Here is a 16,336-nt window from a genome sequence, read left to right on the forward strand (position 1 = left end):
TGATGTGAGCTTTGTCTAATAAACATGAATCTTCAGTGAGCTAGGAAAAGTGAGACACCTCTAGCTTTACACTGGTGAAGGCTAATTTTGCTTATTAAATAATTTTTAAACATTTCCTATTTTGTGTTGCTTTCCTCTCCATTTGACTCTCCTTGCTCTTGCTCCTCAGGTGACCACTCCCGAGATGGTGATGCCAAGCAGCATGTTCCTCCCAGCAGCTGTTCCAGATCGAGATGGGAATTCCAATTTGGAAGAGGCAGGAAAGCAGCCTGGTCAGTATCATTATTCTTGACCCCAAGAAATTGAAACAAGATGGAATGCCAAAATGTTCATGGAGAAAGGTTTTCAGGAATTCCTTACAGTACTCTTAAGGTGAATGTAACTGATCAGGAGATGAGGGGCATTGTCATCAGCTACTTTATACTCTGCTTCTTGGCATGTATTTGTATATTACTCACATGGTTTAAAGTGAGAGAAAATCAGTATGAGAACCAGTGGAATTCTGGCATAGACACACACATCTTCTTAAACTATACAATTAGGGAGTGAATAACCAGAGACTCAGTCAGTAGGCCCTACCATTCTAAGCCATTAAACACTGTATTTCTGAGGATTTAATTAGTAGGGACTTGTGAGTTGATTTTTAGGTACACTGGATTAGTTGTCTTTCTTTCTGAGTTTTTTGGGATTGGCTTAGGATGAAGCACAGAGATGCTGTTGGAAAGAACACTGTTGTAGACAGTAGTTGGTGCCACATAGTGTTTCCTGGCTAGATGGATGGTTAGACCTCTGTGAGGCTGTCCTACATCTTTCACCTCTAAGGTGGGAAGAGTTCTAAGTTGGGAAGAGTTTGGCCATACGACTGTCCCACCTCCTCTCTTTCTTGTGAGTTTTCCATATCAGACAATGGACAAATGACCTGATAAAGGGTCTTGGTATTTATGGGTGTGATGATCTTATTATAGGAAAAAAAATGTATTTTAAATAATTGAACACTTGAATGTTAATTGCTTATTGAATAGAGATGGCAATCAGAAGTCACATTATAACAAGAAATTAAATGCCTAAAAATATGTAGCCCCAAATTTCTTATATTACGATGTTCAGCAGTTCTTGTAAATTCCTCACAACTTAGGACAGCATTAATTCACATATTCTACACTTCAGATCTACTGTGCTAAATTCTTATTGCATAAAAGATGAACATAAAAGGGAAATCCAGTCTAAGATCAGTAACCTTCAAACCAGTTCTTGAGAAATTGAGGATTCTGAGTCAAGCAATTAAATGCTATTTAAAAGACTGTTAGATCTGTGATATGACATGGGTCTATTATGCATTGAAACTTTTTGTATTTCCTTTTATTCATCTCTGTTCATGTGCACCCTGTTTATAATATGTGCTCTATTGGAGGAACAAAAGAAAGCAGGAGGTGCTCCGCAGAGATTCTGTCATTCAGGTTGGGCACTTCCCTCATCATCAGATTCTGTGTTCATGAGGCCTGACTAGGTAGACTGCTCTGGGTGCCATCCTTGAAACAAAGCCTTCTTTATCTTTGGGTTTGATTTTTTTTTTTTTTTTTTTAACAGAAACCTCAGAGGATCTGGGAAAGAACATCTTGCCATCCGCGAGCACAGAGCAAAGCGGAGATTTGAAACCCTCCCCTGCTGACCCAGGCTCTGTGAGAGAAGACTCAGGCTTCCTCTGCTGGAAGAAGGGGTGCAACCAGGTTTTCAAAACTTCTGCTGCCCTTCAGACGCATTTCAATGAAGTGCATGCCAAGAGGCCTCAGCTGCCGGTGTCAGATCGCCATGTGTACAAGTACCGCTGTAATCAGTGTAGCCTGGCCTTCAAGACCATTGAAAAGTTGCAGCTCCATTCTCAGTACCATGTGATCAGAGCTGCCACCATGTGCTGTCTTTGTCAGCGCAGTTTCCGAACTTTCCAGGCTCTGAAGAAGCACCTCGAGACAAGCCACCTGGAGCTGAGTGAGGCTGACATCCAACAGCTTTATGGTGGCCTTCTGGCCAATGGGGACCTCCTGGCAATGGGAGACCCCACTCTGGCTGAGGACCATACCATAATTGTTGAGGAAGACAAGGAGGAAGAGAGCGACTTGGAAGATAAACAGAGCCCAACGGGCAGTGACTCTGGGTCAGTACAAGAAGACTCGGGCTCAGAGCCAAAGAGAGCTCTGCCTTTCAGAAAAGGTCCCAATTTTACTATGGAAAAGTTCCTAGACCCTTCTCGCCCTTACAAGTGTACTGTCTGCAAGGAATCTTTCACTCAAAAGAATATCCTGCTAGTACACTACAATTCTGTCTCCCACCTGCATAAGTTAAAGAGAGCCCTTCAAGAATCAGCAACTGGTCAGCCAGAGCCCACCAGCAGCCCGGACAACAAACCTTTTAAGTGTAACACTTGTAATGTGGCCTACAGCCAGAGTTCCACTCTGGAGATCCATATGAGGTCTGTGTTACATCAAACCAAGGCCCGGGCAGCCAAGCTGGAGGCTGCAAGTGGCAGCAGCAATGGGACTGGGAACAGCAGCAGTATTTCCTTGAGCTCCTCCACGCCAAGTCCTGTGAGCACCAGTGGCAGTAACACCTTTACCACCTCCAATCCAAGCAGTGCTGGCATTGCTCCAAGCTCTAACTTACTGAGCCAAGTGCCCACTGAGAGTGTAGGGATGCCACCCCTGGGGAATCCTATCGGTGCCAACATCGCTTCCCCTTCAGAGCCCAAAGAGGCCAATCGGAAGAAACTGGCAGATATGATTGCATCCAGGCAGCAGCAACAACAGCAGCAGCAACAACAACAACAACAAGCACAAACGCTGGCCCAGGCCCAGGCTCAAGTTCAAGCTCACCTGCAGCAGGAGCTGCAGCAACAGGCTGCCCTGATCCAGTCTCAGCTGTTTAACCCCACCCTCCTTCCTCACTTCCCCATGACAACCGAGACCCTGCTGCAACTACAGCAGCAGCAGCACCTCCTCTTCCCTTTCTACATCCCCAGTGCTGAGTTCCAGCTTAACCCCGAGGTGAGCTTGCCAGTGACCAGTGGGGCACTGACACTGACTGGGACAGGCCCAGGCCTGCTGGAAGATCTGAAGGCTCAGGTTCAGGTCCCACAGCAGAGCCATCAGCAGATCTTGCCACAGCAGCAGCAGAACCAACTCTCTGTAGCCCAGAGTCACTCTGCCCTCCTTCAGCCAAGCCAGCACCCTGAAAAGAAGAACAAATTGGTCATCAAAGAAAAGGAAAAAGAAAGCCAGAGAGAGAGGGACAGTGCCGAGGGGGGAGAGGGCAACACCGGTCCGAAGGAAACACTGCCAGATGCCTTGAAGGCCAAAGAGAAGAAAGAGTTGGCAACAGGGGGTAGTTCTGAGCCTTCTATGCTCCCTCCACGCATTGCTTCAGATGCCAGAGGGAACGCCACCAAGGCCCTGCTGGAGAACTTTGGCTTTGAGTTGGTCATTCAATATAATGAGAACAAGCAGAAGGTGCAGAAAAAGAATGGGAAGACTGACCAGGGGGAGAACCTGGAAAAGCTCGAGTGTGACTCCTGCGGCAAGTTATTTTCCAACATCTTGATTTTAAAGAGTCATCAAGAGCACGTTCATCAGAATTACTTTCCTTTCAAACAGCTCGAGAGGTTTGCCAAACAGTACAGAGACCACTACGATAAACTGTACCCACTGAGGCCCCAGACCCCAGAGCCACCACCACCTCCCCCTCCACCCCCTCCACCCCCACTTCCGGCAGCGCCGCCTCAGCCGGCGTCCACACCAGCCATCCCCGCATCAGCCCCACCCATCACCTCACCTACAATTGCACCCGCCCAGCCGTCAGTGCCGCTCACCCAGCTCTCCATGCCCATGGAGCTGCCCATCTTCTCGCCGCTGATGATGCAGACGATGCCGCTGCAGACCTTGCCGGCTCAGCTACCCCCGCAGCTGGGACCTGTGGAGCCTCTGCCTGCGGACCTGGCCCAACTCTACCAGCATCAGCTCAATCCAACCCTGCTCCAGCAGCAGAACAAGAGGCCTCGCACCAGGATCACAGATGATCAGCTCCGAGTCTTGCGGCAATATTTTGACATTAACAACTCCCCCAGTGAAGAGCAAATCAAAGAGATGGCAGACAAGTCCGGGTTGCCCCAGAAAGTGATCAAGCACTGGTTCAGGAACACTCTCTTCAAAGAGAGGCAGCGTAACAAGGACTCCCCTTACAACTTCAGTAATCCTCCTATCACCAGCCTGGAGGAGCTCAAGATTGACTCCCGGCCCCCTTCGCCGGAACCTCCAAAGCAGGAGTACTGGGGAAGCAAGAGGTCTTCAAGAACAAGGTTTACAGACTACCAGCTGAGGGTCTTACAGGACTTCTTCGATGCCAATGCTTACCCAAAGGATGATGAATTTGAGCAACTCTCTAATTTACTGAACCTTCCAACCCGAGTTATAGTGGTGTGGTTTCAGAATGCCCGACAGAAAGCCAGGAAGAATTATGAGAATCAGGGAGAGGGCAAAGATGGAGAGCGGCGTGAGCTTACAAACGATAGATACATTCGAACAAGCAACTTGAACTACCAGTGCAAAAAATGCAGCCTGGTGTTTCAGCGCATCTTTGATCTCATCAAGCACCAGAAGAAGCTGTGTTACAAGGATGAGGATGAGGAGGGGCAGGACGACAGCCAAAATGAGGATTCCATGGATGCCATGGAAATCCTGACGCCTACCAGCTCGTCCTGCAGTACCCCGATGCCCTCACAGGCTTACAGCGCCCCAACACCATCAGCCAATAATACAGCTTCCTCCGCTTTCTTGCAGCTTACAGCGGAGGCTGAGGAACTGGCCACCTTCAATTCAAAAACAGAGGCAGGCGATGAGAAACCAAAGCTGGCGGAAGCTCCCAGTGCACAGCCAAACCAAACCCAAGAAAAGCAAGGACAACCAAAGCCAGAGCTGCAGCAGCAAGAGCAGCCCGAGCAGAAGACCAACACTCCCCAGCAGAAGCTCCCCCAGCTGGCGTCCCTGCCTTCGTTGCCACAGCCTCCTCCACAAGCGCCCCCTCCGCAGTGCCCCTTACCCCAGTCGAGCCCCAGTCCTTCCCAGCTCTCTCACCTGCCCCTCAAGCCCCTCCACACATCAACTCCTCAACAGCTCGCAAACCTACCTCCTCAGCTAATCCCCTACCAGTGTGACCAGTGTAAGTTGGCATTTCCGTCATTTGAGCACTGGCAGGAGCATCAGCAGCTCCACTTCCTGAGTGCGCAGAACCAGTTCATCCACCCCCAGTTTTTGGACAGGTCCCTGGATATGCCTTTCATGCTCTTTGATCCCAGTAACCCACTCCTGGCCAGCCAGCTGCTCTCTGGGGCCATACCTCAGATTCCAGCAAGCTCAGCCACTTCTCCTTCAACTCCAACCTCCACGATGAACACTCTCAAGAGGAAGCTGGAGGAAAAGGCCAGTGCAAGCCCTGGCGAAAATGACAGTGGGACGGGAGGAGAAGAGCCTCAGAGAGACAAGCGTTTGAGAACAACCATCACACCAGAACAACTAGAAATTCTCTACCAGAAGTATCTACTGGATTCCAATCCAACTCGAAAGATGTTGGATCACATTGCACACGAGGTGGGCTTGAAGAAACGTGTGGTACAAGTCTGGTTTCAGAACACCCGAGCTCGGGAAAGGAAAGGACAGTTCCGGGCTGTAGGCCCAGCGCAGGCCCACAGGAGATGCCCTTTTTGCAGGGCGCTCTTCAAAGCCAAGACTGCTCTCGAGGCTCATATCCGGTCCCGTCACTGGCATGAAGCCAAGAGAGCTGGCTACAACCTAACTCTGTCTGCGATGCTCTTAGACTGTGATGGGGGACTTCAGATGAAAGGAGATATTTTTGACGGAACTAGCTTTTCCCACCTACCCCCAAGCAGTAGTGATGGTCAGGGTGTCCCCCTCTCACCTGTGAGTAAAACCATGGAATTGTCGCCCAGAACTCTTCTAAGCCCTTCCTCCATTAAGGTGGAAGGGATTGAAGACTTTGAAAGCCCCTCCATGTCCTCAGTTAATCTAAACTTTGACCAAACTAAGCTGGACAACGATGACTGTTCCTCTGTCAACACAGCAATCACAGATACCACAACTGGAGATGAGGGCAACGCAGATAATGACAGTGCAACGGGAATAGCAACTGAAACCAAATCCTCTTCTGCACCCAACGAAGGGTTGACCAAAGTGGCCATGATGGCAATGTCTGAGTATGAAGATCGGTTGTCATCTGGTCTGGTCAGCCCAGCCCCGAGCTTTTATAGCAAGGAATATGACAATGAAGGTACGGTGGACTACAGTGAAACCTCAAGCCTTGCAGACCCCTGCTCCCCGAGTCCTGGTGCGAGTGGATCTGCAGGCAAATCTGGTGACAGCGGGGATCGGCCTGGGCAGAAACGTTTTCGCACTCAAATGACCAATCTGCAGCTGAAGGTCCTCAAGTCATGCTTTAATGACTACAGGACACCCACTATGCTAGAATGTGAGGTCCTGGGCAATGACATTGGACTGCCAAAGAGAGTCGTTCAGGTCTGGTTCCAGAATGCCCGAGCAAAAGAAAAGAAGTCCAAGTTAAGCATGGCCAAGCATTTTGGTATAAACCAAACGAGTTATGAGGGACCCAAAACAGAGTGCACTTTGTGTGGCATCAAGTACAGCGCTCGGCTGTCTGTACGTGACCATATCTTTTCCCAACAGCATATCTCCAAAGTTAAAGACACCATTGGAAGCCAGTTGGACAAGGAGAAAGAATACTTTGACCCAGCCACCGTACGTCAGTTGATGGCTCAACAAGAGTTGGACCGGATTAAAAAGGCCAACGAGGTCCTTGGACTGGCAGCTCAGCAGCAAGGGATGTTTGACAACGCCCCTCTTCAGGCCCTTAACCTTCCTACAGCATATCCAGCGCTCCAGGGCATTCCTCCTGTGTTGCTCCCGGGCCTCAACAGCCCCTCCTTGCCAGGCTTTACTCCATCCAACACAGGTGGGTTCTGCTCTAGGACACTGTTTCAGGGCTAAATAGCTGCCCAGTCAGCATTCTGTTATGTGGATACCACCCAAACCCTCTGAGTGCTGGGCAGATGGGAAGCTTCCCTTTCTAGTTCTTTAAAAGCAACAAGACTTCAGTTCGTTCCTGTTGAGTCTCTCAAGTACTGGTGTGTCAGGGATGGGACCTCCTGGTCAGAACAGTTTCCTTTGAAACCACTCTTATCCCCTATAATGGGGAAAAACTTGAGGGTCCTGGTATACTAATTTCTGGAATATTTCAGGAAAGAAGTTTCTATCATAGACCCTTTCATTCAGTCCTTGTGGAAATGCCAGATATTTGTTATAAATATAAGACACCTGAGTCAGTCCTAGCTAATTCTGGATTATGCCCTAAGAAAACTGGTCCAAGAGCATTTAAATCAACTCTTTGCCCTCACCTGGGGTCCCTGCCTTCTTGAGAGAGCTACGGTGGCAAAAGAACTGCTATCAGGGCTGGGTGCAGTGGTTCATGCCTATAATCCCAGCACTTTGGGAGGCCGAGGCAGGCAGATCACAAGGTCAGGAGATCGAGACCAGCCTGGCCAACATGGTGAAACGCTATCTCTACTAAAAATACAAAAATTAGCCAAGTGTGGTGGTATGCACCTATAGTCCCAGCTACTCGGGAGGCTGAGGCAGGAGAATCGCTTGAATCCTGGAGGCAGAGGTTGCAGTGGACTGAGATTGTGCCACTGCACTCCAGCCTGGGTGACACAGCGAGACTCTGTCTCAAAAAAAGAAAAAAAAAAAAGAACTGCTATCAGAAAGAAGCTCTTATGTGGTAGATCCTTAATATTGGGGTTCTCTTCTAGCCAGAACAATAGTGGCTGTTTTTAACAAGATGACCGTTCTACTTGAGTGCACTGACCAGCAATCTTGTATTGGGCAACGTGGTTCTGTTCAAATACTGATGCACATTTCAGAGGTCCTCAGTTACCTCTATTTTTTCCTTTTGCCCATTTCCCTTTCCTTGCTCCTGATCATTGAGAATCATACATACTTGGCGCTCTTATAGTCGCACTTAATAGGGAGTTTTCCAGTTCTTCCTACATACCTCTCTTGTTTCTCCTTCTCTGTCTTCACATCTCTGGATCCAGCCATCTTTGCTAAATTGGACCTTCACCTCCAGGGTCCTGTTAGGCTTAGACACAAGTCTGCAAATTCCCCCCACAATGGCCTGAAATGATTAGCTCCAGTTCACCAAAGGAGAACCCCTCCTAATGCTACCTTGCCTTCAAAATGTGTCCCTGTTCCCAGGGGTTAAAGCAGCTGTGCTGCTTCCCACAGCAGTCTTAGTTTCTGGTTGAATTAGTTCCACATTTTACACTTTGAGTGGTGTTTTACCAAACATAAGTCTACTGCATTCCTGGTCCCCATTTCTTATTCAAAGAGAATAAGAAAAGAAAGCATTAAGACATAGACGTTGTTGCTTGTATGTGTTGACAAGTCATGTCACAGAAAGCCAGCTACACATAAGCCAGGAAAACAAACTATGGAAAATAGCGAAGCACTTAATTACCCCTGCAGCCCAGGACCCTGGCAGAGGGGCTTGGGAAGGCTTAACACATCACAGTAATGTGAAAAAAAGTAGAATCAGAATGTATGATTTATTCCGCTTGTTTTACAGATGAGAAATCTGAGGCCCAGAGAGGTCAAGACCATTCAACAAGCTAGGGTAGGAGCCAGAGCTCCCACCCAGGCCTCTGGGCTCCCAGTGCTATGTGCTCCTTCCACAACACCCAATATGAGCCAGTCAGTCAACAGGTATATGTTTAGTGCTACTCAGGTTCTGACCACTTAGAGTGGACTCGAGATAGAAAGATAAGCTCTTATTTATTCAGGGCAGCAGACATACCCCAGTTATCATCACCTGATCGTAACACAGCTCTCAAAAACACTGGATCTGGAATGGGAGGGAAGGAGCGAACTTGTGTTTATTAAACATCTATTATATGTCAGGCCCAATGCTAAGCTTTTTCTATCAATATGGTCTTTTATTTAATCCTTATAACCATCTGTTGTGGAAAGCTGAGGTTCCAAGAGTTCAACCGAAAGTCCCAGGGTCACATGTCTGATGTGTGTGACCATAATCCCACAGGGTCAGTGTGACTCCAGAGTTGTAGGAGTAAGTCCTGGGGGGATGAAGTACCTTGCCTGATTCTGATCTTACAGATCAGAAAAAGGATGTCACAGAGTTGTGAGTGTGTTGAGCTACTGTGTCTAGCATGGCTAGTGCAAGGCTTGGTAAATAGTACAGATTTGTAAACGTTTCTTAAAATTTGAACCTCTTATACAGACCGTCAGTTGAAGACACACAGTTTAAGGCTTTTTGACCTGAATCTTTCTCCTAAAAGTCTGGAGCCATGGGGATGGGGAAATCTCTAGATATTCCTTCCTTGCCCCACTGAGAGCAGGCCCATTGCCTAGTGGAGACAGAGCCATGTCCCAAGTTTAGAACTCATAATCTACTCTGTCTCTGTCTTGTTTGTGCCAATTTAACTAACAAGTCTTTACTAAGCTTTTCTGAGTAGAGTCACACATATCTTCTCTGGTGTCTTATGTGCATTGAGGACACTGGATGATGAGATGCTGAAGGAACCTTTCTCCTTGGCTATCCAGTATTAACAGATGTTTGTCTGGGATTGGCAATTTGAAGCAGTCTTGTTCTTTTCATCTGAAATCTGAGGGTTTTGATGGTGAACACTACCATGATAGCCAGAAATCAGCAGTCTTCCCCCAGGTCTGGGCTTCAGAGTGCTTTTTCTTGCTTTTTTTTCTCAGTGTCATGTTATGGAACTCCTTCCCCAGCTTTCCAGCAGAAGGTGAGGTCCAAATAAGATTTTGATTTTGCATTTTGTTGTCCTCTGAAGAGATGTATATACCATCTAGTTTCTTGGATATGGTGAATATAGAGGTGTTCTGAGAGCTGTTGCCTGTGGGATCCTGCTCTTTGTTTTCTCAGCTTTTCATCGTCCAGCACACGCTGCACCCCACCCCCATGCTGTCCTTACCTACTATCTTGCTAGTCTCAACACACCTGAAGCTTGGAGTACCATCCGTAGCAACACCCTCTTGCATTACCTTGGAACTGATGACTCAAACCAGGAGATAGCTATGGGTCAGGGAGGGTATTAGGCTCTCGGGTCGGTGAAGGCATTGCAGGGAGCGGTGGTAGATTAGGGGTGAGTATGATCAAGCATGGGACTCCAGTCCATGAGGGCCTGGTGACACAGTCAGAGACCTTTGCTATCCATAGGCAGTGGTGCTTGGGGTAGGTTGTGATGTCTTGGGAATTGGTGTCAGTATCTTGGGCTATTCCATTTCTGACATGGCTTTTCTCCTTTTCCTGCGGTTGTTCCTCAACCATCTACAGTCCCACTGGCCCTCCTGTGTATCATTCAAACAGGGGCAGGAAGAGAAGGTGGTCGTTTCTCCAGCGGATTCCAGAATCCTCTTCCTAGGCGGTTATACTGTTGAGTAGACTTGTTGAAGCAGATCAGCTGGGCCAAGGCATGGAAGCAATTTTCCCTGAATGGATTGTTCTTATTTCTTCCCAGGCCCTTCCCCCACACTTTCCTATTCATCTTCTTCTCTCTACCCTCCGAAAGCATCCAGTCAACTGCAGCAACAGAGGTCAGAGAGGAGGAACACATGTAGAGCCTGTTTTGTTTGTTCATGTGGCCGTGCTAGCTTTCTTGCTTTTGTTCTCTTCTCTCCTATTGCCGCTGTCCTCCAGATAACTTCTCTGGAGACCTCGTGGCCATACTATTTTTGTGATGAAGGCCTTTGGTGCAAATGGGCCCCAGCTAGAAACAGCTAGCTTTGGGGCCTCTAGACTAATTGCAGTTGGGCAGAGTGAATGGTAGCTGGGAGTACTTGGCAAAGAAAATGTGAACTAGCGGGTGTGGCACATTGGGCAGGAAGGTGTTGGAAGTTGTTTGGCTGAAAGGGGAAGTATGGGAGCTGACCCAGGACTGAATCCTCATTAGAATACAAGGTTGTCCAGCCCTGAGCCTGGTGGGATACTTCTGTTGGAAATGCTCATTTTGAGAGGATCCTTCAAGCCTTGACATCTCAGACTGTGTGCCAGTGACACTGGCAAAACGTCTTGAGCTTCAGCCCTACCCCTGCCCAGACTGACGGGTGATTTCTGTCTCCATTCCTTTCAGCTTTAACGTCTCCTAAGCCGAACTTGATGGGTCTGCCCAGCACAACTGTTCCTTCCCCTGGCCTCCCCACATCTGGATTACCAAATAAACCGTCCTCAGCGTCGCTGAGCTCCCCAACCCCAGCACAAGCCACCATGGCGATGGCCCCTCAGCAACCCCCCCAGCAGCAGCAGCAGCCACAGGTGCAGCAGCCTCCCCCGCCGCCAGCAGCCCAGCCGCCACCCACACCACAGCTCCCACCGCAACAGCAGCAGCAACGCAAGGACAAAGACAGTGAGAAAGTAAAGGAGAAGGAAAAGGCACACAAAGGGAAAGGGGAACCCCTGCCTGTCCCCAAGAAGGAGAAAGGAGAGGCCCCCACGGCAACTGCAGCCACGATCTCAGCCCCGCTGCCCACCATGGAGTATGCGGTAGACCCTGCACAGCTGCAGGCCCTGCAGGCCGCGTTGACTTCGGACCCCACAGCATTGCTCACGAGCCAGTTCCTTCCTTACTTTGTACCAGGCTTTTCTCCTTATTATGCTCCCCAGATCCCTGGCGCCCTGCAGAGCGGGTACCTGCAGCCTATGTATGGCATGGAAGGCCTGTTCCCCTACAGCCCTGCACTGTCGCAGGCCCTGATGGGGCTGTCCCCAGGCTCCCTACTGCAGCAGTACCAGCAATACCAGCAGAGTCTGCAGGAGGCAATTCAGCAGCAGCAGCAGCGGCAACTACAGCAGCAGCAGCAGCAGCAAAAAGTGCAGCAGCAGCAGCCCAAAGCAAGCCAAACCCCAGTCCCCCCGGGGGCTGCTTCCCCAGACAAAGACCCTGCCAAAGAATCCCCCAAACCAGAAGAACAGAAAAACGCCCCCCGTGAGGTGTCCCCCCTCCTGCCGAAACCCCCTGAAGAGCCAGAAGCAGAAAGCAAAAGTGCGGACTCCCTCTACGACCCCTTCATTGTTCCAAAGGTGCAGTACAAGTTGGTCTGCCGCAAGTGCCAGGCGGGCTTCGGCGACGAGGAGGCGGCGAGGAGCCACCTGAAGTCCCTCTGCTTCTTCGGCCAGTCTGTGGTGAACCTGCAAGAGATGGTGCTTCACGTCCCCACCGGCGGCGGCGGCGGCGGCGGCGGCAGTGGCGGTGGTGGCGGTGGCGGCGGCGGCGGCTCGTACCACTGCCTGGCGTGCGAGAGCGCGCTCTGTGGGGAGGAAGCTCTGAGTCAACATCTCGAGTCGGCCTTGCACAAACACAGAACAATCACGAGAGCAGCAAGAAACGCCAAAGAGCACCCTAGTTTATTACCTCACTCTGCCTGCTTCCCCGATCCTAGCACCGCATCTACCTCGCAGTCTGCCGCTCACTCAAACGACAGCCCCCCTCCCCCGTCGGCCGCCGCCCCCTCCTCCGCTTCCCCCCATGCCTCCAGGAAGTCTTGGCCGCAAGTGGTCTCCCGGGCTTCGGCAGCGAAGCCCCCTTCTTTTCCTCCTCTCTCCTCATCTTCAACGGTTACCTCAAGTTCATGCAGCACCTCAGGGGTTCAGCCCTCGATGCCAACAGACGACTATTCGGAGGAGTCTGACACGGATCTCAGCCAAAAGTCCGACGGACCGGCGAGCCCGGTGGAGGGTCCCAAAGACCCCAGCTGCCCCAAGGACAGTGGTCTGACCAGTGTAGGAACGGACACCTTCAGATTGTAAGCTTTGAAGATGAACAATACAAACAAATGAATTTAAATACAAAAATTAATAACAAACCAATTTCAAAAATAGACTAACTGCAATTCCAAAGCTTCTAACCAAAAAACAAAAAAAAAAAAACAAAAAAAAAAAAGGAAAAAAAAGAAAAAGCGTGGGTTGTTTTCCCATATACCTATCTATGCCGGTGATTTTACATTCTTGTCTTTTTTTTTTCTTTTAATAAATACTTAAAAAAAAAAAAAAAAGCCCTAACCCTGTTATATTGTGTCCTTTTGAAGGTACTATTGGTCTGGGAAACAGAAGTCCGCAGGGCCTCCCTAATGTCTTTGGAGCTTAAACCCCTTGTATATTTGCCCCTTTTCAATAAACGCCCCACGCTGATAGCACAGAGGAGCCCGGCATGCACTGTATGGGAAAGCAGTCCACCTTGTTACAGTTTTAAATTTCTTGCTATCTTAGCATTCAGATACCAATGGCTTGCTAAAAGAAAAAAAGAAATGTAATGTCTTTTTATTCTCAGGTCAATCGCTCACACTTTGTTCTGTTTTCAGAATCATTGTTTTATATATTATTATTGTTTTTTCAGTTTGTTTTTTGTTGTTGTTCCAGAAAAAGATTTTTTGTTTTGTTAATTTAAAAATGGGCAGAAAGTATTCAAGAAGAACAATGTGAACTGCTTTAGCTTTCTGGGGATTTTTAAGGATAGCTTTTCTGCTGAAGCCAATTTCAAGGGGAAAAGTTAAGCACTCCCACTTTCAGAGAAAAAAAAAAAAACCCACACACACAAAGAGTGTTGAGGACTTGTAGCTTAAAGAAAAATAAGTTTTAAAAACTGACTTTCTGTATTTATGATAGATATGACCATTTTTGATGTTGAGTAGATTGTTGCATTGGAAATGAACTGAAGCAGTATGGTAGATTTAAAAGGAAAAAAAAAAAACTTTTGTGTACATTTAGATTTTTGTATGGTCCAGCTGACAGCTCCTCATTTGATGTTGTCTTGTTCATTCCTAGCAGATAGATTGCAATCCGTTGATTCACCTAAGCTTTTCTCCCCCTTTGTCCCTTAATTCCACTTTCTCTTTCCTTCTCCCACCTCCCGTCCTATAATCTCCCACCTCCCATCCTATAATCTCCCACTTAAGGTAGCTGCCTTCATTTCTTAGAGGGAGCTGCAGAATTTATAAAACTAAAGAAAGAATTTCAAGGGACTCTAGGGGTCATTAGGATCCTCACAGATTATTTTTGGTTGGGGAGTTGAAACTTTTTAAAGGCATATAATTCTAGTTACCTGTGTCTGTTAGCCTTGTGCATTTATTTTTTATTTATCCTTTTGGCTTTTCTTTGTACCCCTTCTTTTCCTCCTTGTTTGGTAGGAGCTTCAAATATTCTTTTTCTATACTAAAGGATTTGTTTCCATTTGTGTAATTGGCTGTGTACTTTTCTTTTCTAAAAAAGTTTTTGGTTAGGGATTTGGTTTTGTGTTTGTTTTTTCTTTCCTCTCAGAAAAGAAAATTTCATGCTTTAAATAAAATCCAAAGACACACCCTTTCACTGCTGATGCAGAAAAAAGGGAAAGGGTTCTTGTTACTTGAGAATTTGTTTCTGATTTAAACAAACAAGACTTAGTTTAATAAAAGAAAGAGAAAAACAGAAGATTCCCAGGTTGTTATGTGCTTCTTCTGCACGCAGAGAGGCAACTGTTAATGACAATTCCAGATACCAAAAGACACATTTTTTACTTCAAAGTTTTGTCCTTGTGTTAGGCAGTCTGAGCGGCGAGTGATCCAGAGCGCAGCCAACAAAGCAGCAGATAGCAATGTACAGAAAGCAAAAAAGGAACCGTATGTGAGGCACTTGTTTCTGTTAATATCCATATTCCTGTAACACACACCCCTTCTCATGTAAAATAAATAAATAAATAAATAAATGGTCTGACCTTTGAAAACTTTGTGCTGCTAAAACACAGATTTTGGAGACAAATAGATGCTTTGCTGTTTCACTTTCATAGCTAAACATCAACAGAAACCATCTCCCCTTGCCCCCAAAGTGTGAAATCCTTCTTCCCTTCGTTTTCTTCCTTATGTTTCAAAAGGGAACTTTGAAGACTGTGAATGCAGGTTCCATTGGTCACCTTTCAGGCTTCTTTCCCCAGTGCTGAAGCCACTCATCGACTTTGCAAAAGACTGGAGCATTCCAAGATCTGAAAATGGATTTTTTTTTCTTTTTTTCTTTTTTAGCCGGGACTATTTTATTTTTATGAATTTGTTTTTAGTTTAATGAAATAGTAGATCCTGAAATGTTGTACATATTTCTAACTAGGCTGATGCACAGTGCAAATTCCTTTTTTAATTGTTTTTTTTTTAAGTAGAAATACTAAAGAATACCATCTAACTATTCATACCAGTATCCAGTTGTAGCATAAGATGTCAAAAGCAAGTACGCAAAACATTTACTGTTTTAACAAGCTATTTCCTTTTAACAAGAAATCTTGTATTTCTTCCTGTGTTTGAGATGAACATTTTTAAATTTTAAAGTTGTACAGTTTTTTGTTTTCCATTATTTTATCTTGTTTGTAACTCTATGAAATATATATATATATTTTTTGCCATTTAACTGTTGTATGTTACTCTGTGTCTGTACCATATAGAAAAAAAATTGTTTTTGTTTTTGGTTCTCTATGTGATATCAGTTAACAATTTAACACTAGCTTTACCTGTCAAATTCTGCTAGGTCTTCTCTGAAAACGTTGTTTTTAAAAATGATATTGCTTGGTAATAGTGCAATTTCTATCCTTTTCCCTCCCCCCCTCAACTTTAAGTTCTTTTCTTTATAATTTTGCTGCCCCTTCCCTGATGATTTGGGTTTTTGTTTTTTTTTTTTTTTTTTGGAGCTACTATGCCATCCTCCCTCTGTGAGGCAGAGTGACTGTCAGTGTTCTGTTACGCCATGCCTTGAGCCGTGGGTATTTGGCAACAATAAGGTGGTTGAATAGATTGGCTGAGCACGCTTCCACCCACCTAGTGTTCTCAGAGGGGTTATGTGATTGATTGTTTCAACCTGGAGTGGAGTGGGTTGCACCCTTAATGCTTTCCTCTATGACTAAACCGCCCACATATATGTTCATTGAAAAAAGTAAGAATAATTCTCAGCACTAACCCAGAAGTAGCAAAGCAGTCAGTGATGGTGAACATTAGAGGTCCAACATAAGTCAGATGTTTGTGGGCTGACAGCCACCGTGGCTATGACCAGTACTATTTACAAAGCATGAATTCACTACAATGCTCAACTGTTTAGCTTTATCTCACTTGGGGAATTTATTCCTGTCTGCTGCATTGTAGGTAGCTGGGTAGGATATATTTCCACTTGCTTTTTAAATTATTAGTTCTTCACCTCCATTAACACTTCGTTTTTTGGTTTT

At 46.8% G+C, this 16,336-nt stretch overlaps 1 protein-coding gene and 1 long non-coding RNA gene across 5 annotated transcripts in view; one reads left to right on the forward strand and one right to left on the reverse strand.

The window, feature by feature from the left end:
• ZFHX3 (zinc finger homeobox 3) overlaps positions 1 to 15,531 on the forward strand; it is a 273,572-nt gene extending 258,041 nt beyond the window's left edge. For all 4 annotated transcript variants that reach the window (XM_054535056.2, XM_054535057.2, XM_024233388.3 and 1 more), the window contains 3 exons: positions 170 to 272; positions 1,588 to 7,029; positions 11,243 to 15,531. In XM_054535056.2, coding sequence (XP_054391031.1) covers positions 170 to 272; positions 1,588 to 7,029; positions 11,243 to 12,915 — 7,218 coding nt within the window. In that variant the 3' untranslated portion in view covers positions 12,916 to 15,531. The remainder of the gene's footprint in view (positions 1 to 169; positions 273 to 1,587; positions 7,030 to 11,242) is intronic.
• The window catches only part of LOC134760431 (uncharacterized), a 148,771-nt gene that overhangs the window by 13,189 nt on the left and 119,246 nt on the right, over positions 1 to 16,336 (reverse strand). The window lies entirely within an intron of this gene.

The sequence above is a fragment of the Pongo abelii genome, chromosome 18 (assembly GCF_028885655.2).
Source record: "Pongo abelii isolate AG06213 chromosome 18, NHGRI_mPonAbe1-v2.0_pri, whole genome shotgun sequence".
NCBI lineage: Eukaryota > Metazoa > Chordata > Mammalia > Primates > Hominidae > Pongo > Pongo abelii.